The sequence below is a fragment of the Anopheles coustani genome, chromosome 2 (assembly GCF_943734705.1).
Source record: "Anopheles coustani chromosome 2, idAnoCousDA_361_x.2, whole genome shotgun sequence".
NCBI lineage: Eukaryota > Metazoa > Arthropoda > Insecta > Diptera > Culicidae > Anopheles > Anopheles coustani.
This window is the reverse complement of record NC_071289.1, coordinates 49,894,897-49,921,393: the sequence shown is the minus strand read 5'-3', so window position 1 is coordinate 49,921,393 and position 26,497 is coordinate 49,894,897. Positions and strand designations below refer to the sequence as shown.

At 43.9% G+C, this 26,497-nt stretch overlaps 2 protein-coding genes across 2 annotated transcripts; one reads left to right on the top strand and one right to left on the bottom strand.

Moving 5' to 3' along the window:
• Window positions 1-379: 379 nt before the first annotated feature.
• LOC131264551 (putative nuclease HARBI1) lies at window positions 380-1,382 on the bottom strand. The gene is made up of 4 exons (XM_058266835.1): window positions 924-1,382; window positions 723-864; window positions 453-664; window positions 380-409 (listed from the first exon to the last, which is right to left on the bottom strand). The coding sequence occupies exons 1-4, from the start codon at window positions 1,380-1,382 to the stop codon at window positions 380-382; spliced, it is 843 nt and encodes a 280-aa protein (XP_058122818.1).
• A 12,000-nt stretch (window positions 1,383-13,382) lies between these two features.
• On the top strand, window positions 13,383-19,150 carry LOC131264550 (uncharacterized). Its single transcript, XM_058266834.1, has 3 exons — window positions 13,383-13,860; window positions 14,437-14,581; window positions 18,476-19,150. The coding sequence occupies exons 1-3, from the start codon at window positions 13,383-13,385 to the stop codon at window positions 18,912-18,914; spliced, it is 1,062 nt and encodes a 353-aa protein (XP_058122817.1). The 3' UTR covers window positions 18,915-19,150.
• The last annotated feature ends 7,347 nt before the right edge of the window (window positions 19,151-26,497 follow it).

Genomic DNA, 26,497 nt, shown 5'->3' with positions numbered 1-26,497 from the left:
AACACGTGGACAAACGCCCCTATCATTGCGTCAAATAGGTGCAGCTAGGCCGAAAAAACGGTCAATAGCCGAGCTACAATTATTTCAGCAGCGAAAATATAATAGCCTTATGGCTAGAAAAAATGATCTTATTGAAAAACAGTTGAACTTGGAAAAGGAAAAATTTGAGTGGAAGAAGAAAATAGAAAAGGAGAGGCTAGCTCTCGAAAAAGATAGGATCGAGTACTACAAAGTACTAGAAGAAAAAAAATTGAATTAGAAATAGAAATAGCTAATAAGAAAATTGCCTTGAAACGGGAAGAACTAGAAATAAAAAGACAAAAACAGTAAATGTTTGTTTTTTCGATTATTTTTTAATCGGAATCATTTCCCACATCTTCTAGTAAAGATTGGAAATGGAGGTTCCATTCTATATTATTTTCAACACATATGTTGTGTAAAGCACAACATACATTAATAATTTGTGCACATTTTTGCGGTTCATAATTTAATATTCCATCTACTCCTAACAAGCATCTAAATCTACTCTTGAGCAAACCGATTGTCCTCTCCACTATCATACGTCCAGACGAATGCTTCCTATTAAATTCAGATTCTGGAGACCCTGAATCTGGATCCCTGTAAGGCGTAATCAGCCAGTCTGCTGCCGGATAACCTGCATCACCTGATCAAAAAGACAATCAGTTAATAACATTCTTCACAACTTCTTGTTATAAATGTACCTAGCAATTTATCGTTGAATCCATTTCTGTGTCGATCCATAAAATGCTTGCTTATTGGACTAACCCTCCAAATGTGTGCGTCATGATGCGACCCAGCAAACCGGGCATCGATTGCTCGAATTCGGTTTTTATGATCGCATACCAGGAAATATTAAAATTTTCGATAAAAGCTCATATAATATCATATATCGTTATACTTACTATCATAGCATTTATGCTGTAAAATTTTTTTCGGTTCATATACTGCAATGGCCGTAGCTTAGGTTTTTTTATTTTGATGTGTGTTCCATCTACACACATCACCACATCAGGAAGGCCACTCTTTTGGAAAAAATATTCCTTAGCCTCAATTCGTTCTTCTTCGGTCATAATTAATTTTATCCAGTCGCCCAAAAGGGATTGCATTGGTGGAAGCACATCACGTAGCACCTTCGAGAACGTTGACTGCGCCATTGCAACATGGAAATCTTTTCCAGTTCCATGCTGATATCTACCTTCACCAAAGTACCGCAAACAAGCTGCTAATTTTTGTTCCTCCGTCAAACCATAATCGGTTTGAGCGGCTATGTGGGGTCCAATCAAGGACACAATATCCATGAAAATATCTTTGGATATCCTAAAGTTTTGTTGAAAAATGAAATGTAAATAGGTTACATTCATGGTCCAAATGAAATTCTTTTCGTTACCTACATTGTATCAGAAAGCTGTTTTGGATTCGAGTTTAACCAAAGCTTTCGCCGATACATATTTAATTTTCTGATGTTTTCAGCATCATTTATGATAGGAAAATGAATAAAATTCATGTTTCGAGCAATTGTAATCTCACAAATCCAAATTCAAAAGTAAACAAACTACAGTAAACAAACGACACGATTGATTTCGGCTGTAAAAATACCGCCTACTGTAACGCCTTTTGTTATACTGTCAAATCGTCGGGAACGACCCTTCCCGGGAACGACCGTTCCCCGGAATAGGGCCGAATGGCAGGTCGCCAAATCAGGCCAAAAGACCACTTTGCCCCTGTGCGCTTTAATGAACGGCAGAATCCGTTTCTCTAGGCACTCAGTTTTATAAACGTCCGATGTCATTGTTTTACTGCTAATAAAAGGTGCCGTCTTCTTCCCGCAGCTGCAGATGGCCTGCCACACCATCGCCTTTTTGGCAAACTTGTCGGTAAACACAAATTTGAATTTGTCCGCAGCATCTCCTCGTCCGGTGGCGGTGTAAAATTTTCGCCCGGGAATCTGCTTGAAATCAAGCTTCAGGTACGTCTCGTCGTCCATCAGCACGCAGCCTTTGTGCTTGGTGAGCAGATTGTCGTACAGTCGCCGGGCCCTCGTCATTGCGATATTGTTCTGTTTCAGCGTTCTGTTGGCATTCCTCGACGCCTTGAAGCTGCGGATCCCTTCTCGACGGAGAATGAGGCGCACCGTCTCGTACACCGAGCCAAACCGTTTGGCCACATCTCGTACACTGATGCCAGGGTTGGCCTTTACGAGTCGCAGCACTTTTAACCTTAGCTGGCGATCCTGGGTGCCCATCTTCTTAAAAACACGTTTTTTTCGTTCAACGGACAGTGTCGTTTGAAATGTTTTCAAAGTACGGCTAACCGTTGACTTGGATAGCTTTAAAATTTAAACCAGCTTACAACCGGACCACTGTGGGTTGGCCAAGTGTTTCTCCACTATCAACTTTCGCTGATTGATTTCCATCTCGATATTTTTATCAGACGACTTTCTGTGTGTTATACTGCGCGTGACTTCTGACTTGCTACTGATTAGTAAACAGATGCATGCTAACAGCTTCCTCCCACGCACGTTAGTGGCGCCACCGTACCTCGCCTATTGTGTCTCGAATTCAACGTTATACATTATTGTAAAAAAAAAATACTTGCCATTTTTTTTAATGGATTCCAGGCCTTGTCAATCTGTCCACCGGCGCTCCAGTGATTTGTGCGGGCTCATTTTTGGTCGTTCAATTTCCATTATTCGGCATTTTGCGAAAAAAATAGTACAGGTCTGAAACTTTCACAACTTCATTGTTATCGTTTACTAATACTACTAAAAATATTAGTTTCCGGTTGACGCCACTTGAGGCGCCACAGTAGCGCGCTTTTTTTGGTTCAATTTAGTTATGGTCATACTTTAGATAGAAATAGCTAACATAGAAATTCTTGCGTGGCCAGTATGTTCTCCTGAGCTAAATCCCATGTAAAACTTGTGGTCGATTCTTGCCCGACTCGTTTATAAAAATGAGAAATAATTCGACAATCTCCAGCAACTGAAACGTTGTGTTCGAAAATTCTGTGAGGAGATGCAAAAGATGCTTATGAAGTAATTCGCAATAAAGGGTTCTGGTCCGTCGCCGCACCGAAACGGCCGCGAAGGATGCCGGTCCTGAGGTGCTCCGGGAACGAACGACAACAGTAGCTAACCACTTAGCCAGTATCCCCCCGGACTCTTCTCCGGAGGACGCCTTGAACCGAGTTCGCACCTTGCAGTGGCTGCCTTCCAGCTAGTTTCCCCAGGCTTGCGGGGGCCTATGCAACAGGAAGGGGAACTCAGTTCGCGGGGAACTTCGAATAAAATCCGACGCGATGGTTGGCAAAGTGGGAAGTTAAAGCGCCTTCGCCTGGATGCAACCTGGTGTCCAGAAAGAGTTACCACGGGTGAGGTTCTTTGGTGGAGCAGGAAGCTAGCGAATAATAGTAATAAAACCGACGGAATTTCTTCTACTTAGCTACTAATGATCCTTTATTTCATTTTGGGTAGTTCACAACACAGGACATGCTCCGCTAGCGATGTCTTCTTACGTACGTTATGTATAAAAAATATAATGCCGCGCTGCCACTGGAATTGAACCAGCGCCGGCCGTGTAGAAGTTGCCGCCGTTAACTACTAAGCTGCCGGCTACTACGAATCTAAGTGCGTTGCGAGTCGTATTGGTTCTGTTTAGCTTATTTCTTATCGATGACTGAGCCCCGCCTACCTTTTTCGCGCATCGCTTGTGTGCCTGAGCGACAGGGTCCTATACCAACTACTAAAATCCAAAAAACCCATTTTCGTTTGTTATTTTTGTAAAAATGCGTAATCACTGAACAAAAACTCAAGGTGGTGCTATTTTTATTAACTCCCCATTTTTATGCGTTTTTAACACTTTCGAAACGAATGCTCAATCAATTCGTAAGAGATTTTGGCCAATTTTATTGCATATTTAAATTATCGAGTAATTTTGAAAATAACATGCGATTTATCAAGCTATGTGTTAGGTCCGGTACGAAAATCGTTCAACAGGTCGCAGGGAGATTAACTAAACAAAGTAAGATTGTAAAAGCTAGACTTGAAATTACAAAGACATACCCAAAATCAAATCAATAGGCCGTTTCGTTCTTGCAGAATGGTTTACACTAGGACCACAATATGAAAATTGTTGGTTTCTAACAACACACAGTCACAAAATAGTAAAGTATGTGAGTGTGAAAAGAACTGCTCCTCGAACCCTTACTATTATTGGTGTTGAAGTTCGTTCTGAAGAAAATGTTTTTAAAGTTTCATTGCTAGAATCACAAGAAGGAAAGAGCGTTGTTTTACCATGTAGTTCTCTTCATATTTATCATATTACACCCGTTTCCACTTAGGGTGGAAGCGCGCCCGCCTTCTGTGCAATGGCGCGCTATAACGGTGGAAACGCGAGTATCTACGGTGGTACGCGGCGCATGATGACTGAATCTCGCTTGCCTACTGTTGAAACGCGGACGCGGTCTGTTGGAGTGACGCAAATTTTGGCGGCCGCACAAGATCTGTGAAGTGAGAGGTCTGCTCATACCATGGTATAGCAAAACCTGTCAAACTACCGCATAATCAACAAACTGACCTGCTTTAAATGATGATACTGTACGGATGCAAAGCAGTATTTGTTACAATATTTAAAAATATCTAATTTTCCACCCGCTAGCTTTATTGAGAGCAATTATCACAGTACAGTATCATCATTTAAAGCAGGTCAGTATGTTGATTATGCGGTAGTTTGACAGGTTTTGCTATACCATGGTATGAGCAGACCTCTCACTTCACAGATCTTGTGCGGCCGCCAAAATTTGCGTCACTCCAACAGACCGCGTCCGCGTTTCAACAGTAGGCAAGCGAGATTCAGTCATCATGCGCCGCGTACCACCGTAGATACTCGCGTTTCCACCGTTATAGCGCGCCATTGCACAGAAGGCGGGCGCGCTTCCACCCTAAGTGGAAACGGGTGTAATTTAAACTAGAGTTGTGTTAATCTGATTCAGACTCATGAATCTGAATGAATCTCGGCCTTATGAGGGATTCATGAATCTTTCGTTGAGAGATAATAAATAAATAATATAACAAAAATGATAAATCTATATCTATAAAATTCTTGTGTCACGGTGTTAGTGTTCAAACTCCTCCTAAACGACTGAACCATTTAAACTCAAACTTTGCACACACGTTCCTTAGGTATGAGAATAGGTTTTTAACTATGTCTCATATCTGTAAATTTTATACTTTTTTAATTTATTACAATTTTCTATCGTCATACATAGGTTTGTTTGTTTTGTTTACATTCAGCAATGACACATAAAGTGAACTACAACAAGTATAAACGGACACAGCAACATGCCTTTTGGCATACTGTGGTGGTGAGTTTAATACAAAAGTGGTGAATTTAATTCAAACAAGTCGTTTCATATAGGTGACGATAGTAAAATCTTTGTTAATTTTTGGTAATAATAACTAATGTTGTTAATTGGTGGTAGTAGAATATGTGTTCAAATTATTGTTGCTTAGAGCAGTGAAGAAACCGTCTCATTTACCAGTGTTGTGAAAACGAATTTCAGTATAGTTACTACAGCGAGGCTATGAACTCGCGAGTAGGGACGAGCATGCTTATTCGTCACGTTTACATGCAATCCAACGTGGCGTAAGTTTTACTGTTACCAGGACAAAATGCGGCGCATAGTCATGATAGAACAAAACGTGTGTTCAAACATTAATGTCGCTGAATTTAGTCCGACAAGCTATGATTAGTATCGAGGATCGTTGCATGGTAATAAAAAATTTACCGCTAAGTTATTATTATGTTTTAGGTTCGCCGAATCGAAGTGCATCTAATTTGATGGACACTGAAATAAGTCGTGAACTGCAGCATAATATTGCAGTCATGTTGGATATCGTTTCTCACAACGTATCAATGTTGACTGATGAACAAGCATATGTTTACGAACGCATTATCATGGCAGTATCAACGGGACAAAGTGGTATCTTTTTTTGGACGCCCCAGTCCGAACTGGCCAAACATTTCTCATATCGCTCTTGCTTTCCAAAATACGAACAAACAATGACATTGCAATACCAGTTGCTTCATCTGGAATTGTAGCTGGAAATGGAGGTAGAACGACGCATTCATCATTTAGGCTACTTCGAAACATCATTAGGAACACAAAAGCCGTATGAAACAACAAAAATCAATCACTCATGGCCTAGGTCATGCAACAGTGAAAAATAATTATCTGGGAAGAATGCACCATGGCAAAGAAGCATTCTCTTGAGGCGCTGTACAGAACACTCAAAGACGTGAAGTGTAATAAAGATTGTTCCAGTAATACAGTAGGTCCCTGCAGTATGCTATTCTCGATATACGCGAATTCGCAATACGCATTTTTTTACAACTGACACCTTATAGGGTTGCTCGACTTCTGATAAGTCAATTTTACTTTGTTTTGGTAGAATTAAGTTTTTAATATGCACTTTTTAACAGAGATATAATGATACAATAGAAAAAAAGGAACACAAATGGAAATTTTTAGTGATTTGGATTGAAGATATGTGAAATAAACGGTTCTCTCTCAGTGTCAACTCTTCAATATGAAGTATAAACGATATGGCAAAGGAAATCCGCTATACGCGAAAATTCGATATACGCTATTGCGTTCGGTCCCAAACATTCGGGTACTGCGGAGACCAACTGTACTGTGTTTCTCCTCTCAGGTGATTTCAGGCAAACTCTTTCCGTAGTGCCACGATCCACCTATGCTGTTAAGATCACCTGAACTTGCCTTACTCATCGGTGTTGTGGAGCAATATTGAAAAACTTTAACTAAGCATAAACAGGCACGTCCAAATGCTACAGGATCCATCAGCTTTTACTTTCTCCAAACAGTTATTAGACATCGGCAATACACCTTAGCAGATTCTTAAAAAGCTCTAATAGAAACCCAATTTAGAAAACTAATATGTACGTCATACATGGCTTACCAGGCGTACATAAAACATCGTTCATTCAATTGGTCTGGTTGATTAATAACAAAATAAGGATGATAATCATTAGCAGCCTCACTATAAGCTTTTTACGACGTAAAAAGTGTAAATACAATGAAATTAATGTACTTAAGAAATATAATGTGACCGTTAAACCAATTTTTAACAACATCAAACGGGTCAGCTAGTATAATAATAAATATGATAATTAAATAACGATAATAAACGATAATAATTGTGTAATATTTCCAGGTGAATGAAGATGTGCATGAAACTTTTGTTGATAGTGGGCCCAATTCCTCGATTGCTACAACTCCAATAACAGAACCATCAACTCCCTATTCTGACAACACTCATACAAGTCTACCCGTAAGAGAGAGTTCCCAATAGTGATAGTGCAACTGAGGTCATGAAATTGGTAGGACAGAAACTACCCAACTGGCGAATTTTGTCCCGTTATCATTTCGTTATCATCTCGTTTGTTAAATTTCGATCTCCATAACGAGACAAAGTGTTGCACCAAAAAAGGGGTGGGGATGCAACTTTCAATCGGTTATTTGGTGGTGGTGTTAGTGCCAAACAGAGGTTACGAATGTGTGCGTGCTATTTCACCATAACAGCACGCACACAACTATATAATCCATTTCGGATGTCAAATGAGACGGAGAAGCCGGTGTTGTATTCTGCTCGAGCCGCCAGCGCGGAAATTTTTATTTTTCGTCGAATTCCTCCGCTTCTTCAACATTCTGCTCTCCCAAGGGCGGCTTCTTCCTCCGGTGTTATTTCTGTTGAACGAAACAAACCAAGGAATAGAATTAGTGAATCGATGTTATAAATGGTAATGATTTTGCACTACCACTTTGTTTACTTACCGATTCTAAGATCCGACCAACGCGTTCGTGGACGATCGAACTCCTCATCCGTTTCCCGGACCAGATCGCACATGAGCTGACACTGTTCCCGACTTGTTGATGGATCCTATTAGTTTCCGTTGAGGCGCCATGAGCATTGAAAATTCAACACACTTTTGCGGAATGTACAACACTTTACACTTTTTCACTCGACTGTTCTAGCGCTGGATGTTTCGAAGACTGAAAACTTCATCGCGTCGCGATTGACAGTTGGTGCGTGATGGCATTCATACAGACCAACACACATTCGGGTTGCTGTGCATTGTGGGAATGCTACACGATCGGCTCCGCTGTTGTAATGTGTCAGACTGAAAGGGAAGATGGGAAAGGGCAGATGTGACTTCTCCCCTAGCACACCGGTTCATCATGTCCTCCTATCCTGGATCAGATCCTTCCTGACAGGTCGTGTCTACCGTGTGAAGGTGGACGATTGTCTTTCAGACCCCTTCGTAGGCACTTCTGGTGTCCCTCAAGGAAATGTATTGGGTCCCCTCCTGTTCTGTCTTTTCATTAACAACTGTACGAGCTTCCTTCCTAGTGAAGGACACCTGCTCTACGCCGACGATGTTAAGATCTTCCTGCCCATCTCCTCACTTGCCGACTCCCTTCCCCTCCAAAGTGTCTTTGACAGTTTCTCGGCCTGGTGCTCCACCAACAGGCTCACGCTTTGCCCTGCTAAATGTTGTGTGGTGTCGTTCGGCAGACCTTGTAACCTTGTCCTTGCGGACTACACGGTTTCTGGGCTCCCCCTCTCCCGTGTGGACGTGGTTAAGGACCTCGGGGTATGGTTAGATAGATCCCTTACCTTCTCCGCACACCTGGACGCGATAGTCGCCAAGGCGAACAAATCGCTGGGATTTATTATGAGAATTGCGACCGAGATTCACGACCCACTCTGTTGTTGGGTTCGCTCTGCCCTCGATTACGCCTGTGTCGTATGGTCTCCTCCAGGGGTGACCTCTATGAACAGGCTTGAGGGCATTCAGCGAAGGTTTACGCGGATACTTTAGTTCAATGACTGGACAGTATGGTCGTCAACAAAATACGCCCCATCAATTGAGAAAGCCACAAACTCAGCCAAAGCCACATAACTACATCCCAGAAGCACTATCTCACAAAGAAACTGCTGCAAACTACGTATCTACTTTCGAACCGACGTAGGACGACATTAACTAAAATATTTTTTATTTTTGCTCACTACCATAAAAACTGGAATTATAATAAAATTAAAATGAACTTGAATCGAACTTGAATCGTTAATAAAGTGAATATGAACTTGAATTGTTTTAGACAAAAGTAGTTTTACTTACCTTCAAGTAATCATTTTTCAGCACCTCGAAGATAGCTTCACTTGTTTCCGGAACGATTTCACTCAACGATTGTTTTGGTACAACAGTTGTGAATTCTAAGTAGTGATGAGTCTTACGATTCTTTTCACGGATCGACCCGGAATCGAGTCCGTCCCTAGAAGAATCGATTCCGACCCGTAGGTGCAACGAGTTCGGGTCGACCCGAACCAACGGGTCGAACTCGCATATAGAAAGCTGCACCTACTGGTCGACCCGGAGTCGTTGCACCTACGGGACATTGACACTTGTAACATTTTTTAACAACACAAATAGCGCTCGTATGTCAAAACGTTCTGAGAACGGATAACCTCAAAAACGTCAAACTTTACGATAAAATTGTTAGTTGGTAGATTGCAACAATAGTTTTTCCACATCCCGAAACTTAAAAGGCAACCCTCGTACAAGTATTTTTGTTTGATTATATATGGTGTGACCAACTCCAATAAGTTAGAATATGTATCCATGTCCATTCTCAAGTAGTTCCGCCAGTCATTCGGTTCATCACGTAATTCACGCAATAATCTAGTATGGGAAAAGTCCCGCCTTTTTAGAAGCCATTTCTGCGACCACCTTCAACGCCTGGTTCTTCTGAGACATTCCAATCTTTTTTTTTCAGCAAGACAACGCGCAAAAGTTGACCACAGGAGAACCTCCTCCATTGCGATATCACTCAAGACTGAGTAAACGCACAAATAAGACTGTACCGTCTGGACGCTCACAATTGCAACGTTTTCACTCCGTATTAAAACTGCTCAAACTTAAAACGTTGTGCAAAAGGGAGCGTGTGGCCCGGCCTCAAGAGGGGATCAGTCGGGTCAGCGTGCCAACTTAAATTATACAATTTAAGAGGAGAGTGATAGAGAATCGGGAGCGTCACAACGAATGCACGAAGCTTTCTATGCCTTGCTCGATCCATATAATGTAAATCGAGCTTTCACGTAAAGCGTAAACCCATAACTTTTTTCTCAACCTCTTCTTCACCGAGCAACGCCAGGGCTTCAAGCTAGTTTACAATAAACAGGCCTAACATTTGATGGTAAAATAATACCAGTTTATGTAAGAGCATTTATTGCTGATTCTCCTGCACGCTCTTTTATTAAACCATTAATGGTATTTTCTACCAAACATGGGTGTGCCAAATGCAACTTTCTTAAAGTTCATGTACAGCCAGAAAAGAAAGTAATGGTTGAAGGTGTACCTACATCACCACGCATAGATGCTGAGTTTCGTGCTAGAGTAGATAAAGCACATCGTAAAATCATTCGCTCCCCCTTAGAAGATGTTGTGTCTAATCTTAGCATGATTTCCAATTTTCCAGTAGCTGGTCGACTTCGTTTAATTGATTTATGGTAGGTGTAAGTTGCTTGTTAGTCGGGGTCCGCGACAGCCGGGCGGTAGCGCCACCCAACCCGACGAACAAAGTTGCGCGACGGCGGGTTTAGGTGCAACTTTTTCCATACAACCCCGGCGGCAAAATCAGCATGCTTTCTCGTTCTGTCGGTATCTACTGTCAATTGGACAGAACGAGAAAGCATGCTGATTTTGCCACTAGGGAAAACGCCCGGGCGATGAAAGTGCTACCCCAGTGCTCCTCTCCGCGAGTCTATACTTGCAAGCGGTAGCACAACATCGCGAACAAAACACCGCGACGAAGCGATGCATCAGGAGGAATTTCCCCATCCCACTCCTGGCGGACCCATACTTGCAGATAGAACTGCAGCACGGAAAGGTTCCGGCCAAGGTGCATTAAACAGGTTTGGTAAATGTTTACATCCGAAGAACAACAGTAGAACAAACGTTCAAGTGTTGTGCGAGCTGGAAGCAAAGAAACAGTTGATTAACAAACCTTATGAACACAACACAATAGAACACTGAAAAACCAATCATAATTCTATTTTTATTAGAATTATTAATTTCACTACACTGCACGCACTCCACTTTCCATATGCTTTGTTCAAGATGGCAGAGGTGGGGCTGCCAAGTGACAGCTTCGCTTGGCACATTGAGATGAACAATATTTATTTTCGGCAAAAACCGTTTGCTGCAAAAAGCTTTTAAATCGTGTTTCCCACCCAGCCTAAAATTTTCGGCCACTGGCTCGGATCTCTCGCTCTAATCTCGCATTCGCTCTTGCTTCCACTCGTACGTTGCCGTACGGTAGTCAAAGAGAATCAATTTTTTGGCTTCTAATAAGAACTTTTTTAAAGGGACACGCCGAAGCGCTTGAAAACCGACACCTTTCTTGGCCGCCTACGCCGGTTTTTTCGGCCGCCGAGCTTTTAATAAAACCCGGCCGACAAGCTTATCGAAAAAGCACGAGTTCGTGAGACTGGGCATATTCTTTATAAACAATACTATATGTTTTATACTATATATGTAATAATCGATATCAAAATCAATCCTGCTCTGAAACCCTGTTCTAAATAAAGAAAAGGGAAGCATTCAGAAAATTTTAATTATTATGGCCAATAAAAAATGTGTGCGTTTAACAGTGCATGCCTTCAGTGTGGGTGATGACAGCGGCCAAACGTCAATCATTTGTTTATCGCAATTCATCAGCAAAGGTAAGCAAAAGTGATTTTATTCTTTCTTTAATTTCTTAATTTATTCATTACATCAATTGTTATTTTCAGACATCATCATGGAAGCTGTGTAAGTGCTGTGTGAAAGTGATCATATTCTGGGTGTGCTTCTTTCGGTAATTAATGCCCATGGTGATGTTTTTTTTGTTTTCAGGTCGGGAAAAATCGAAAAAGCCGGTACTGTACCAAAGCCGACACTAACAGAGGCTACGGAACCAAAAGTTGCAGGCAATGAGGACAGGTAAAGTACAGGTGGAAAGGTGCAAGTTTTTTTTTAAATTTATTGTTCGATTTTTTACTCGTTTCAGGGTAGTGGCCCCGTGTACCGGAGGGTGCGCTGCGTTGCAAACGCTGGTGTACCAAAACTTTGTGGGAATCTACGGGACGAGGAAGCTGGTGAGCAAGATTGATGCGAAGGTGGACAAATTATACGCTGGTCAGTCGATGCCAAAGGCATCAGACGGTCCAGCTTGCGATTTGTCCACCTTCACGTTCGAACGCATTTCGTCCGCGTCAATGTTGGAAGCCTTTAACACAGCATTGCTTGAGGAGGATTATGTCTCCTCAGTAATGCAGTGGTTGGCTTCCAAGATTGACCTGGCCGAAATGCGTTCAGAACAACGCATGAATATTGCGTTCCACCAGCTCCTCGACCCAGTGTTTGCAACGCAGTGCACCTGGACCGGATACACGGCCGCCAGCGTTAAGGGCCAGAAGGTGGCGTTTGGAAATATGGGAGAAGTCCTGAAGCTTTTTAAAAAAGTGGGGGGTCCCGACACCCATGAAAGCAACGTAAAAAAATTACTAATGATAAAATTGCAAAACGCCAAAAGTCACCTGGAGAGAAGCACAGGTGTTAAGGCACCGTATATTAAAGGGACATACAAAAGGGCACAAAAACCCTAGCTTCTCTCCAGGTGACTTTTCGCTTGTATATAGGCTAGAGATTATGTCTAGAGTTAAGTTAGATTTAGCTAGGTTTTAGTTAAAATAAGTTTAGAGTAAGTTAGTTGTACAATTAGTTGTAGTTAATATTTTTTTTTTTTAATGGAATGTACCAAATGAATTACATCAGGATCCTAGAATTATTTGCCCCAAACTTGTACTGCCAAAGCATCCGAAATTGAAGTAGTTTTTAAACGTTATTTATAGGTAACTAATTTAACATCATCATCAAAATCAAATCAAATTTAATACACGCGTAATAATCTTTGCAAAATTGTTATTCGTTCTTGAAAGTGTATGAACGAGTACTTTATAAGGATCGTAATGGGGGGAGTAAAATAACTTAACCTGTTGCAAATCGTTTGAAACATTCCACAAATTTATTTCTTGTGAAAGCGTTCCACAAGTCGCAGTCGCGTGAATTTCGTAATTCCGGAGAGTGGTTAATCCGCGACGAAGAAAATCGTGTATAATCGATCGTTCCGTGAGAAGTTCGCGTAATCCCGGAGAGTGTCGGACCGGCGGAAAAAACAATCGATAAATTTCGCGCGCGAAGTAGCAGTAATTCCAAAGAGTGTGCAACCCCGCGAAAACGATGGCGACGGAACAAAATCTAATCGAAACCGTGGAGCAGACGAACGCTCCTATGGCCATTTCTCAAGCCAGCAGCGGACGCAGCCGCGACCATTCGCCCGGGTGCCAGAGCGATCGGAGCACCCGTGGACATGGCGCTGCCGAAGGAACGTCGCTTAGCCTGGCCCAGCGCGCGTTCGAGATCGAAAAGCGACGATTTCGGATCGAGCGTCGCGAGTTCGAGCTCGAAATGGAGCGCCGGGAGCTACAGTTGGCGGAGCAACTATTGGCTCTGGATAGAGGCGAACCATCCAGAATGGATGGCCAAAATTGGTCAGCGTCGTTCCGTGAAACTGAGCCCAACGATGGTCTCTTCCCGTTGACCGGGAAGAAGCGAACGCGATGGCGTCAGCTGATCGTCCCGCGCGGGGCGTTGACCGTAGGGAAAACAACGCGATGGCGTCAGCTGATCGCTCAGCTGGACGAAGCGACCAGGGACAGTGTGGCGCGATGGCGTCCTCTCGTCAACACAAGAAAGAGCGATGGCGGATGTGCACCAGCAGACCGAAGGAAGCCTGGCACCGATTTGGCGTCTGACTACGCCGACCACATCCCGGCACCACACAGAAGGCACATCACAAGCGCAACATAAAACCCGGGACGCGCAGGACGAGGAGTATTTGCGATGGCGGCGCTCGCTGAACATACCAATTCCGCATAGCAGCAGACACGAACGAGCCGGTAACGCAAATGGTGATGGCGAGCAAACAAATTCTCCTTCATTTGGCGTCACTTGGCTCAGCCAAAGCCAAATCGCAGCCCGGCAAGCGCTGAAACGCGATTTACCCCCATTTTCCGGCGACGCCAACCAATGGCCCATATTTCACGCGAGTTTTAATAACTCCACTTCGATCTGTGGGTAGAGTGAAGAAGAAAACCTGCTCCGGCTACAACGATCGCTCCGCGGAAAGGCACACGAAGCAGTGGAGCACCTCCTGTTGCTTCCTTCGGGTTTAAAGGAAGTTATGAAAATCCTTCACGCGAGATTTGGTCGGATTGAGACCCTGATTGAGAAGGTGAGGAGGATGCCAGCCCCGAAGATGGAGAGGCTAGAAACGTTGGTGGACTTTGGCACGGCGGTGCGGAATATGTGCGCCACGATTCGTATCTCCGGTATGAAAGAATACGAATGCAACGTGACACTTCTGAAGGAGCTGACCGGTAAGTTACCACCTGCTACTCGCTTGGACTGGGCCAGGGAAAAACAGCGGCTGCCACAGGTGACACTACTGGACTTCGGCGATTGGGTAGGTAAGCTTGCCGACGCCGCTAGCGGAGAAGTGACCCCACTTACGAGCAACCAACAGCCGGAGCGAACCGAGGCCCACCGACAACCGCCGAAGAAAACCGTCCACTGGAACACACGAGGAACGTGCCGCTCATTCTCAAAATGCTCGGGGTTCGCCGGTATGAACGTGGCCGAGCGGCGTTCACTTGTACGGGAGGAAAATAGGTGCCGCAGATGCCTCGGCAGGCATAAGGGGTCGTGTCGTGTTGGCGGGAGCTGCGGGAAACTCGGATGCGCGGGGATACACCACTACCTTCTTCACGGTGAGATCAACGACACGGGCACACGGACACGCGAACACACTGACACACAAGTCGCAACACTCACAAAATCTTTACACACCCACACGGCAACGAACGATGGCGTGTTGCTCCGCTACGTCCCGGTCACAATTCACGGCGAACACTCATCGGTTGAAACTTTCGCGTTCTTTGATGATGGTTCATCATCGACGTTTATCGACCACGAATTGGTTGAGTTGCTGGGGTTGAAGGGAAAACCAAATCCGTTGTGTCTGAGTTGGGCACAACCAGAAAGGAAGCTGGCTCGGTTGAAGTTGCTTTGAGCATCTCTGGGGTTGATGATGGCTCGCCATTGTATACTCTTCCAATGGTACGTTCTGTCCGTTCCTTGCGGAATGCAAGGACTGTGCGCAGTCAGTATCGGCTGAGCGTCTGAAAGGAATGTATAATTAGTTGAGAGGTTCACCCATAAAGTCGTACGATAATGCGAAACCCCGCCTGTTGATAGGTTCCGACTATTGCCATCTCGCCAAGGCTTTGAAGTACCACGAAGGAAGTTGGAATGGACCGGTCGCGGCAAAAACTCGGCTAGGTTGGACGGTCTTTGGCCCTTGTCCAATATCTGCAGTGAAGCCCGGTAATTGCCACGCAAGCTTTAAGATCTGTTCATGTAACGAGAACCCGGAAGAGAGTATCGACGCTACCCTTAGATACTTTTTTCGCTCGAATCAGTAGTGATCGGTAGCCCAGCCAAACCGCTACGATCGAATGAAGACGAAAGGGCATTACAAATCCTAGCAGAAGAAACCCGTTTACTAGAACGTCGATACGAAACAGGATTAATCTGGAAATACGACGATATCCGCTTGCTTTCCAGTAAAGAGATGGCGTTAAGCCGTCATGCGTGCCTGAAACGAAAATTGAAAAGAGACCCGGTGTTAGACACAGCCATGAGAGCAAAGATGTGTGAATATGAGAGCAAAGGGTACATACGTCGTCTTAGTAAGCAGGAACAGCTCGAGAAAACTCCCCGTGATTGGTATCTTCCGATCTTCCCGGTAACCAACCCTAACAAGCCGGGCAAGATAAAAGTAGTTTTCGATGCTGCTGCGAAGGCTCATGGCGTTTGTTTAAACGATTTCTTGCTTTCCGGTCCTGATCAGCTAGCGAGTTTAATAGGAGTACTGTTCAAGTTCAGAGAGTTCCGAATAGCGATCACCGGTGACATACGGGAGATGTTTTTTCAAGTGATGATGAAGCCGAGAGTGAACCTCGCGCCTTTGCAGTCGCTGCAATGACCTTTGGTGCAACCTGTTCACCTGGTGCTGCACAATTCGTTAAAAACATCAACGCCGAGAGATTTGCAGAAGCCTTCCCGCGTGCGGCGGAATGTATAAAGAACGAGCACTACGTAGACGATATGTTGTCCAGCGTAGAAACTGAGGAAGAGGCACTAAAGCTGGCACGAGAAGTTCGTGACATCCATGCGGACGGTGGGTTTGAAATAAGAAATTGGTTATCAAACTCCAAGGGTGTGATCAACCAGCTACAATCCGGGATAACGGATGGAGGCGTGAGTCCGTGCTCGACTTCAGGCCCGGATAAGGTACTTGGGCTCTGGTGGGATACTACAAGTGACACATTCACGTTCAAATTAAGTCCCCGTCATGATAAGGTTCTGCTTTCCGGTACCAGAAATCCCACGAAGCTTGAGGTACTACGCACCATGATGACAGTATATGATCCACTAGGACTGATCAGGCATTTCTAAATGTGCTTGAAAGTCATACTGCAAGATCTGTGGCGATCTCGCCACCAATGGAACGATGTCGTTGCTGGAACTATTGCTGAGAGATGGTTCAAATGGATAGCAGTGTTACCCGAATTGGAAAACATCCGCATCCCGCGATGCTACCGCAACCTGACGCCGCCAGACACCCGCGATGTCCAGCTACACGTGTTTTGCGACGCCAGCGAGAATGGTACAGCAGCGGTCGCTTACATTCGATTCAACGACGGGAAGACCATTGAATGCGTATTAGTTGGATCGAAGACGAAGGTAGCCCCGACAAGCCCGCTAACTATACCTCGTCTTGAGCTGCAGGCGGCGTTGATAGGATCGAGGCTTGCTAAATTCATTGGTGTCCATCATCGATTGCGCATAACCAAGCGAGTTTTATGGACAGATTCCCGGAACGTCATCTGCTGGCTACGATCCGATCATCGCCGATACACGCCCTTTGTAGGCGCAAGAATTGGCGAAATACTGTAAGCGACGAGTGTAGACGAATGGCGCTGCATATCAACAAAACTAAACGTTGCGGATGACGGCACCAAATGGAAAAAAATCACCGATGTAAGCTCATCTAGTCGCTGGTTCCGCGGACCGGACTTTATCTGGGAGCCAGAAGAGGCTTGGTCCTTGGCTGATGGTGATATAGGTGAAACATCTGAGGAGCTACGAAGGACGGTACCGGTATTACATCATGCGGTTGCAGTAAGCTTAGTAGCTATTGACCGATTCTCCAGGTGGAAACGCCTCATTCGTGCCGTCGGGTATGTAATACGATTTATCAGCAACATCCGATGCCGTCGTCGTGGGGACCCGGTAGCCAATGGACCACTTACGCATGAAGAGCTGGCAAAAGCTCAAAACATGGTCCTGGTGCAGATCCAGTCTGAGGCTTTTCCGCAGGAGGTCCAAAGGTTGAAGAATGAAACACACAAGAAGCAACCTTGGAAATGCGCTTTAGACAAAGGCAGCCCATTGTATAAAATCGCGCCTCAAATCGACGAGTTTGGGGTTCTAAGGATGAGTGGACGCCTGAGTAACTGCATCCTGATTGACGAATCGTTGAGAAAACCAGTTATTCTGCCGCGAAAACATTACGGGACAGACCTAATAATAAGAGATTTCCATGAACGATACTGCCACTGTAACCATCGGACGGTTTTAAACGAAATTAGGAAGAAATTTCACATACCCAAATTGATGGTGGAATACAACCGGGTACGACGCCAGTGCCAGTTATGCAAGGTCAGGAACGCTGAACCAAAGCCACCGATGATGGGAGATATTCCGCAGCAGAGACTCGCTGTTTCGCAACGTCCGTTCAAGTACTGCGGAGTGGATTATTTGGGACCGATGAGCGTTGCGATTGGCAGGCGATGTGAGAAGAGGTGGGGTGTAGTTTTCACATGCCTCACCACGAGAGCAATTCATCTCGTGGTAGCTCATGCAATGACGACCGACTCGTGTATCATGGCTATTCGACGCTTCATCGCTTCTAGAGGACGGCCCGGCGAAATTATGAGCGATCGTGGGACCAACTTTGTCGGAGCAGCACGAGAACTGAAGACCGCTTTCAATTGCCCGGACATGAAGTGGACGTTCATCCCGCCTGCTGCCCCGCATTTTGGAGGCTGCTGGGAGCGACTTGTGTAGTCGGTCAAGCGGACAATGGCTAAGATGGATGAAGTTCTGAAGACTACGCTGAGAGAAATCAAACTCATTATCAATTCTAGGCCACTGACGTACATACCACTGGACGATGAGGAAGCCGCTCCGATAACGCCCAACCACATCCTTTTGGGCAGCTCGAATGGGGAAAAGCCTCGAGTAACTCTGGACGACTCTCCATCGGCAGTGCGCTCCTCGTGGGAAGCGGCACAACGGAACGCGGACCACTTTTGGAAACTATGGGTACGAGACTACTTACCCATACTCAACCGTAGGACAAAGTGGTTCCATCCCGTACGACCCATCAGCGAAGGAGACATCGTCATCATTGCGGACAAAACCGCCCCAAGGAACCAGTGCTTGAAGGGCGAGGTGATAAAGGTGGCTCCCGCGCGGGACGGCCAAGTGCGTAGGGCAACAGTTCAAACGACTGCAGGAGTTTACGAAAGACCAGCCTCTAAACTCGCGATACTAGATGTTTCCCACCGTGATATAGATAAATAAAGTGACACTATGTGTCACGAGGGGAAGAATGTCACGAAGGAAAACAAGGCAGGGTTGGCACCGTTGACATTTGACAATAAGCCGGCGCCAACTACACCGATTAGATCGATTACGCCGACCAACGATTACGCCGACCCAAGGTTGGCGTATAAAAGCGGGAGAATTGTAGAGGCTCATTAAAAAGTTGTAAATCGAACAATCGCCAATAAAGTACTAAATTTGTGGCGCATCCACAAGCGACCTAAATTTACTGTTTCAAACGATTTGCAACATAACCATTTCTCGTTCAACCGCCTACCTGGGTAGTTTTTGGAATTTTGTTTTCATATAACTTTTGATTGGATTGACGTATCGGCATACAACTTTTAGAATGCCTAGAAAAATTCATTTTCTATCGTTTTGCTAAAGAAACAAATATTTCCAAGGAATTTAAATAATTTTTGCGCAAATTTTCATAGATGTGAAGGGTGAAATTTTTTGGAACTTCAAATTAACATACTTAATGAATTTTTAAAATTATAAAAGTTATACAATATTTTGCGAAACACTCTCAAGTATCTTCACTGAAAGATTCAAATCGATCCGACGTCTAGATAAAAAGTTATTTAGTCTGAAGTACAGGAAAACGGAGTCTCCCATACAAAATGTATGGACTACCCGGGAAGTCCGGTTGAACGGCTACGTAGGTAACTTTGGTTGAACGGGTGACGGTTAATTTAATTTATCTATTAGAACCATCAACATACAATCTACAACCAGAGTCAAAAATTACAATGAATTTCTTAAAAAGATAAAAAATTGACAAATGATTATGTTATTCCTACTTTTGGCGGGAAAAGTACAAACCCGCCACAACGTAAACCGGTCGCAATGGTAATCTTTTTGGTACACTTTGGAAATCACGCGTATTGTACATTATCTTGTATAATTGTAGAATACTTTTCCAACTCAATTTCACTTCACTGGCACAACCAATAAACTATTTTAATACTTACCACCCGGCCACCGAAATGTTGAAATTCCTATAGGCAAGCGAACTTGTTCCGCAATATTCCTGGCTTCAAATTCTGCCTCCATTTCCAGCTCCACTTCGCTGATCAGCTGTGCTGCTCGCTTGGTGATTTCACGACGGTTTCTTCTCTCCATTTTTTTCAAATCCGCCAATAATTTGCTAAAATCTGCGAAAAAATAAAACTCGGAAAAAGTTGATTAGTCTCGGATCGTAAACAATCTGCAATGAAAACAAAGTCGTACTCACCAAGCTTGCAAGTGCTCAACACATACACATTCAAACACTGTGTGTACACACCGCGGCCGAATGAAAAATATTCAAAGTCCCAAAAGAGCGAGAACGAAAAAAAAACCGATTGAAGGAGGGAGTAGGATGGCCTGCTGAGAGTATCAATTGACCGTTGACGATGTTGCACATCGCTATAGGTCGCTGATCGTATCGTAAAAATGTGAAGCAGGGTAGTGGTTGAACATTACGTAAAAGGTAAAAGACAAGCCAAGTCAATGGCAAAGAACGAAATTTGGTTTGGTTTGCTTTGAATGTATCATGTCGCTTTTACTTGTTCTACAGCTCACAAACCCATCTGTTTTATACCCAAAATTCCTTGGAATAGTGCACCCTACACTAACACCTTGTTTGGGTAGATATACCTGTCACTCTTTTTCTACCCTAATTGTAAAACGCCGCTTTTTGTGGGTGGATAACTTACAGTATTTTCAGTAATACAATTGCTAGTTTCAACCGGTTAATTGAACCATCCAAACGCTGCGGTGATTCATACACCTGCTCAATTGCGGCTTACAAGCATATAGTGGCGAGATCCAATCGCTGAGGGGAATCATCGAAGCGAATTGTCGCGGCTGCCAACAGGTAGCAAACTGGCGGTTGTTTGGCAACCTAGCAAGGGCGGCGTTGCCAAATGTCAAATTGAAACTATGTCCGAAGTGGTAGTCTTTTGTTTCAGTTACGTGCAGTTTAGCAAATAATTCATCTAATTCAGCTAAATACATAAAAAGATATATTACCAAACGTAAGTAACACACATAAAGTATAATCAAAACACATTTTTACTTTGGTTTCATTTTATGTATATGATGTGCTCACAAGGCCGAGAGTTTGGCTTTGCTACTAGATTGGAAGATACATTGCTTTACTAACAACTTATAACTTTAGTAACTTTTTCCAGTCATTCCAGTACAATCTTACACACAGGGACCAATAGGATATTACACAGAGAACAAAGGTACATTTGACCGAAAGACGCTATTTTGCTATGATATCCTCTTCATGGGTAGGTACCTGTTTTAGTAAATAGAGAAACTAATTTTAATTTTTGTACGCATAGATAGGCTATTTCATTTTGTTTGAATAAGCCTAAATTACTGAACTAAAAGCAATCGAATTCCCTACTTATTTCTCAATCTCATTATAAAATCAATTTCCACTTTATTTCATTTAGTTAGATAGGATGTTCCTTTGTTATGGATGATATATACATATCTTTAATGATAGTATGTATCATTTGCATAGTTCCTATAGGTTTATAAATGAATTTTGTTTTATTAAGCCAATTCAAAAAAAAGGCAAAGCGCTCAACCTACGTGGGCGTAGGCAGAGAAATTCATGAACTCATTATCAATTTTATATTGTTATCAATTTCACGTAATTTATTGTTATCAATCCGTTAGAAGAATGTGAAATAAAACTAATAAACATGTTTTAATTAAAAAACATATTTATTTTTGTTCGATTGTGTGTTGTCAGCAAGAGGAAAGCTTGAATGTACCTACAAAATGGGTAAAACAGTTATTTTACAAAATATTTCTTCTTTGTCTGAACTATTAGTACACATTGTAATTAGTTTCAAGATTTTGGCGGGATTCAACCTCCAGATAGACTTAAGAAATCAGATGTGTTCGGTTAATTTCGGTTGGTCTCGATCGTGTTGATCTCGATCTGATCAATGAAAATTGAATACTATCGTCAAATCGAGACTAAAATACATGACGTTGTGGTGTCCAAGGGAGTTCGGGTCATGACCTTAAGAATTGTGATGTTACCCCTGCTCTTCTACTGAATTTTTAGGTCGGAAAGACGTAAATAAGCTGAACCACCAACATACGCATTAGCCGAATATATCTGATATCTAGTGTATCTAGAGGTTGAAACCCGCCAAAATCGCCGAACTTACATACACTGCGCCCCAAAATGATAGCCTCACCCAGTTTTTTCACTCATATGCTCTTTTAAACGATCGCAAGGTAAAATAAACGACAGAAACATATTTCTTTATCTTAAAGAAATGCGTTTCAGCTCTAATTTAGCAGAAAACATTCTATTATAACATTTTTGTCAAAAATTTAAAAAATGGAGTGTCCCATGATGATAGCCTCACTTCAAAAATCATTCAAATTAACAAAGCAGCCCAGTTCCTAGCCACGTCATCAGTTGCCAAAAGTAATTTTTAAGTTCTCTTACTTTAATTTGTAATTTAATTTCAACGTTGGAAGCGGAAAACAACTCTAGGAACGAGAAAAAAGTGAAATTGATGCTTATCGCTTTAATGGCAAGTCGAATCATGAGATTGGTGTGCTAATAAAAAGATCCACAAACGTGATTAACGATTATGTAAAAGATTCCAGTTAATATGGGCTTCAGAAGTCTCCTGGTCGTCCCGATTCTCGGAAAATCTCCTACAATGTTGCGTAATGTAACCACTATACCAGCAGGCAACAGTAACATTAATTATGATAGTTACGTAACATCTAGAGTAGATGAAAATGATACCAATGATAATCACTGTGATAATGCAGAGCATTTCGTTGTTGCAACGATATTTAAAAATGCAGATATAGTTCCTTTGCTCCCTGATCTCAATGAGATGGAACGAGAAAATGAGTTCATAGAACAAAATGCGATAGTTAATTTAACGGAACAGGAAAAGGATGGTTAAGAATACATAATAGGAGTAATAGCTAGAAAATTTAAGGAAAAAATGCACATTTGGGGTGGGGAACGTACACAGGCAAATCCACAGATGGTCACACCTATAGTCAACCACCTTCTTTTGTGGATCATTAGTCTGTTGGTGGACTATATAAACCATCCGATGAATTTCTGAATCAATGTTTATTAATGGAAGCTATTTTCCAGAATATTCATGAGGATGGTAAACTCAATCAAATTCCGGGTATAGTGAGTCATTTGGCAGCCACTCTTCAAGATACATTCCCCGAATTACCCCGAATGAGATACCTCAACATGAAACGTGTAGAAACCCAAAGAAAGTATTTTAGAAGAAAGCAATTATCTTTTCATAGCAAAGGAATAAAGAAATTTAAAAAATTTTGAACTAAAAACATGATTGTATTGTATTATGAATTGTAGTTATACATTTGATATTTGTTACTTAGTTAGCCGCAAATGTGTTCAAGCATCTTTTTATTATCGCTTATTGATGGACTCACCAGATGGTGTTATAGGACAGAAAAACGAGACATCGGGTATTTTTAAAGAAGATAACATTTAACAAAACATTTTCCCCAGTACGGGACAAATTGGGCTCACTGTCGAGGTGGGGTCATTCCGGTCAAACGGTGTGACGGCGTGAACGCCTGGAATACTGGCCTCCTCGTGGCGCCACTGGACCCCCTGGCAACAGGGGTGACGAACAGAGATCTGGGTGGGAGGGATATCCGCCCTCCCGCATACTACCAGAGTGAAACTCTCGAAGGTGTATTTCTATGTCTGCTCGGTAGCCCATTACTGTAGTATTCTTGATCATGACTGGACGGGGTATGGTAGTGTGCCGCAGACGGAACGGGCCTTGTAAGGTATCTTTAATCCTGCTTTTTGATATCTAGCCCTCTGGTCTGTTTAGCCTCTCCGGAGGTTAGGATTGACCCTATGTCAGCGGACTGGACCGCGAAAACGTAGGGAGTGTTTCGGAAGGGACTCACTCTCCTTGAAGATTCACGCCGCAGAAGTCGCCAGAGCCTACGTGTGGGGGCCCCGACTGATGCGTTCGCCATCGAGCGATCTTCCGGATACGAAGGAGCTGTCTTGTGCTTTTCCTGGGGTTGCTGGTCTCGGCCAGCAGCAGAACGGTAGATCAATCGTGGCACCTACAGGCACGTTCAGTGCAGGCACGAAAGTGCAAGGAGGGCACGTCAAGTGCAGAGGAGAAGGAGAGCACGCAAGTGCAGAAAGAGGGCGAGAAATCGCAGAATGAGTCAGCACACCAAGTGCAGTAAAAGGGAAAAGGCCATGCCTCAAGAACAAGAGCAAGTCCCCATTTTCGGGTTTTTAGGAGGTATTGGTGTTAGATAAGCCAGCTGTCGGATCGATCTCCTGAGCCGCTTAAGTTGCACTGCACCGAGTCCGTCGCTTTAGGCTTGGGAAACATGACCCTGGTAGGCAGGGGGTACCTGTTAGTCCTTTAGCGACACGCGCTTTCACCCTTCAGGAGTTAGTTGCGTGCCACAGCGTCCGTAAACTGAGATTTTAACCTAGGGACAGAAGCCCTTCCATCCATGCTTCTACCGTGTAGGTGCATAGCGGGATGGAATCCAAAGGGCAAGAGGAGGGAGTATGCTTGTTTCGTAGTCCGGGACATCGGGACATCGAGCAAGCTGAACCCTTGTCCAAAAAAAAGTACGGGACAAATTGGCAATTTTCAAGGTTACGACGGGACATAAACTTTTTTTTAGTCAGTTCCATTTAATACCGTATTTCTGGTCAGCCGACATATCGAGCTTATCGAAGCTACTCGAATCCTAATCTTGATTCAGACTCGCCAGGCCTCAGGTAAATGAAGCGCTGTAAAACTCAGTTGCACTGGCTCGTCCACGGTATCGACCTGCACCGCGTCACCTTCGGTCCACTAGGTCTGAAAGGAGAAAGATTTGAAACAAACAGTTCCACCCATTTGCTAACATCATTAGCGTGCTGTAGTAGCAGTAGGACCGTTAGGGGCACCCAAATTGATAGCCATTTTCCCCTGATACGCTAGTGGGCCCTGCAGATTTGGACCAGCGCCAGCGCCGCTGCGTAGCTTACTGCCCTGCAGAAAAATTTGCGCCCGGAGCGCCCATTGGCAACGTTTGCTTCAATAGCTGCTGAATCTGTTGTTATGTATTTGCTGTATTTTCTGCTGTTGATACTGATTTTGCATCTCCAAGTAATTGGCTTATTATTATACTCAACATACTGGATCATACATACTTAACATACTGGCTTGTATACCTGCATGAGCAATTTCATTCAGCCACCTGGTATCTAGCAGGCCGGACCGGCACCGCGTTCCTAACCCACCCAGTATGCCCCGCCTATTGAATCGGCTTGTTTCTGAGCAGATCTATCTTCAGCGCGAACAGCGGGAATAGCTTCTGCAGAAGCAACGCTTTCATCTGGCGGGTGAGATCGATGAACTTCCACCTTGTCCATGAATCGGAGCGGTAAATGCAAAGCGCCAGCATATCATACAAGAACTTGCTTGTGATATTTCGAGCCAAAAACGATTACGACGGTTGATGTAAACAAAAACAGCTTTTGACATAACACTTCTCAAATATGGCACCCCTGCCAAAGCGACATAAAGGCACCTTCTAATTTATTCACCTTGCGCCGCCCTTGCAAGGTTGCCAGACAACCGCAAATTTGCTACCGGTTGGCAGCCGCCACAATTCGCTTCGATGATTCCCCTCAGCGATTGGATCTCGCCACTATATGCTTGTAAGCCGCAATTGAGCAGGTGTATGAATCACCGGGGGTGTGCATGGCGCAGCGGTAGTGCGAGGAAACACCACGCCACAGGTGTGGGATCGAATCTCGAGTCTGGCACCCTCCGGTATTACGAACGGCTGACCACCGATCTATAATATACCGTCTATCGGTCACCGAAAACTCTCCTCGGAGAGAGGCCTTGTCCCACTTGGGGATGTCGTGCCACATAAAGGGTGTCCCAGAAAGTATAAGCACGATTTCAAAATTAGGTAAAAAATAAAACCTGTTCCAGAAACTGAATTTTTGTTTCATACGAGGGCTGACAATAAAGTAAGGTCTCCAACGCTGCAACTTCACCGGATCACGCGCTAGGCGAAATCTGGCAACACCGCCGTGTTCCTTGGTTCCCCCACTACCACTTTGCTGCTGGGCGAGGCTTCCCCGACCGCTCAGTCTTGGCTGAGCAGCCGTCAACGATGGAGGTACCCCTCGCGTCAGCGTCCAAGTGCGAATTGCGTTCTGTAATACGCTTTTTGAGTGCGAAAAAGGTGACACCTATTGAAATCCATCGTCAACTAGTTGAAGTTTACGGGGAAAAGTGTATGGACATAAAAAACGTGCGTAAGTGGAGCCGCGAGTTCAATTCCGGGCGCACTAATGTTCGCGACGAGGAGAGAAGTGGCCGACCGTCGATCTCGGATGCGATTGTTCAAGCAGTGGAGGCAGAAATGCTCAAAAACCGCCGTGCGACAATTAGGGACTTGGAAGAGAAGCTTGGAGGAGTGTGTACAACTTGCAGTATCACAAAGTTTCTGCCCGATGGGTGCCGAAACAGCTGACCGAAGAC